A 2,055-nucleotide genomic window follows, 5' to 3' on the forward strand; every position below is an offset into this window, starting at 1 on the left:
TGAGTGACTTTGATCGGTTGTCATATTTCTCTTGGTATCCCTATAAACTCCGCAAGCCTTAATATGTAAAACTCGTTCAACAAAACACAAAATCTTTACTTAACACTCCGTTCATGTAGAAAATGCAAAATAAATGAAATTGTGATGCAGCTGTTGGTCAAAAAAATGTATGTTACAATTATATTGCAACCCTCTTTGTGAAACCAAAAAAGGCATAACGAGAAATCATCACAATGCGTACTATTTTTCAGCTTTATTACATAAATACTCCAAAGAATCCCATCATCATGAGTAATTTACAGCCTTTTTCTACTACCCATTCTCAGACTTGAACTGAAAACTAACTAACATAGTTAAACTGAAAAATCAAATCATGACCCAACTTTATAAACAACAGGAATTGACTCCTGAACAAATCAAACTTATTCTCAGCACCGTGCCCATTTTAGAGCAAGCGGGTGAAACCTTGACGGCTAAATTCTACAAGAGGATGTTGACAAACTACGACGAAGTCAAACCCTTCTTTAATGAGACCGACCAAAAGTTATTACGTCAACCAAGAATCTTAGCATTTGCGTTGTTGAATTATGCAAAAAATATTGAAGATTTAACTCCATTAACTGCGTTTGTTCAACAAATCGTTTCAAAACATGTTGGTTTGCAAGTAAAAGCAGAACATTACCCTATTGTTGGAACTTGTCTTATTGAAACTATGGTGGAGATCTTGCCCAAGGATATTGCTACACCCGAGTTCATTGAAGCTTGGAGTACTGCTTATGGAAACTTGGCTGCTCTTTTAATTGATTTGGAAGCTAACCAATATAAGCAAGAGCCATGGCAAGGTTTTAAGCCATTCACCGTTACCAAAATTGTTGATGAGTGTTCCGATGTGAAGTCGGTATATTTCACTCCAAAAGATGGCAGTCAAATTCCTCCTGCAAAACCTGGTCAGTATGTTTGTATTCGTTGGAAATTACCTGGAGAGCAGTTTGAAAAATCAAGAGAATATTCCATCTCTCAAGTGCCTGAAAATAATGAGTTTAGGATTTCGGTTAGAAAATTAGACGGTGGGAAAATATCAACATTTGTTCACGAACAGTTGAAAGTTGACGATGTATTAGCAGTTGCCCCACCAAATGGTAACTTCACCTATAAAGAAGAACCCAAAGAGAAAGGGTTGATCTTAATAGCTGGTGGAATTGGTATTACTCCCTTAGTTTCCATTTCTCAAACGGCATTATCACAAGGACGTAAAGTTAAGCTTGTATATGCCAATAGATCTGTTGCTCATCGTGCTTTTGGTCCATATTTCAAGAAGCAAATAGAAGCGTACCCTCAAAGTTTGTCTGTTGTTGAGTACTTTTCCAACCAAGAAGGTGATAAAGCAGACGCTATTTCTGAGTCCTTCAATAGAGAATTAACGTTGGAGGATTTAGACTTTATTGACGGAAGCAAAGACGAAGTGTATTTGTTAGGTCCAAGGGGATTTATGAAAGTATTTAAAGAGCATTTGAGCAAAAAGGGTATTGAAGTCAATTTAGAATACTTCGGTCCCTTGGATGTGTGATGGGGAGAGCTATAATGTCTACCCCTTATTCGTTTATTTATTTATTTTCAAAAATGAGTCGCTTTTTGTACATATTTTAAAGGTATTCTTTAATCGTATCGTGTATCGAACTTCCCTAAGACGTTATGGCATCCAAAAATCTACTTTGCAATTGTGAGACGTTCATGTTTTTTCACCAATTTAATTATATTCCTCCAGCACTTTCTACACTGGCAATCTCAAGTAAGCAAATGCAGCCAGCTACATTCTACAACGAAAGTGGTATTGGCTCCCNCAATTTAATTATATTCCTCCAACACTTTCTACACTGGCAATCTCAAGTAAGCAAATGCAGTCAGCTACATTTTACAACGAAAGTGGTATTGGCTCCCTCTTCACTCCACTCTCCAACGTCTCTTTCTACAACAACTTCTCCAAAACTTGCAACCGAAGGTTATAGAGCAGTTTACAGCTTTACACTAAGAAGGCTCGGGCAGGTGCCAATTTTG

General features: G+C 37.2%; 1 protein-coding gene across 1 annotated transcript; it reads left to right on the forward strand. All coding sequences in view use genetic code 12, as the record gives it.

Moving 5' to 3' along the window:
- Positions 1-373: 373 nt before the first annotated feature.
- Positions 374-1,567, forward strand: YHB1 (Yhb1p; the record flags this gene model as incomplete). The annotated part of the gene is made up of 1 exon (XM_051815856.1): positions 374-1,567. The coding sequence occupies one exon, from the start codon at positions 374-376 to the stop codon at positions 1,565-1,567; it is 1,194 nt and encodes a 397-aa protein (XP_051670739.1).
- Between the last annotated feature and the right edge of the window lie 488 nt (positions 1,568-2,055).

This window comes from Candida margitis (genome assembly GCF_024628925.1).
Source record: "Candida margitis strain CBS 14175 chromosome Unknown scaffold133, whole genome shotgun sequence".
Classification (NCBI taxonomy): domain Eukaryota; kingdom Fungi; phylum Ascomycota; class Pichiomycetes; order Serinales; family Debaryomycetaceae; genus Lodderomyces; species Lodderomyces margitis.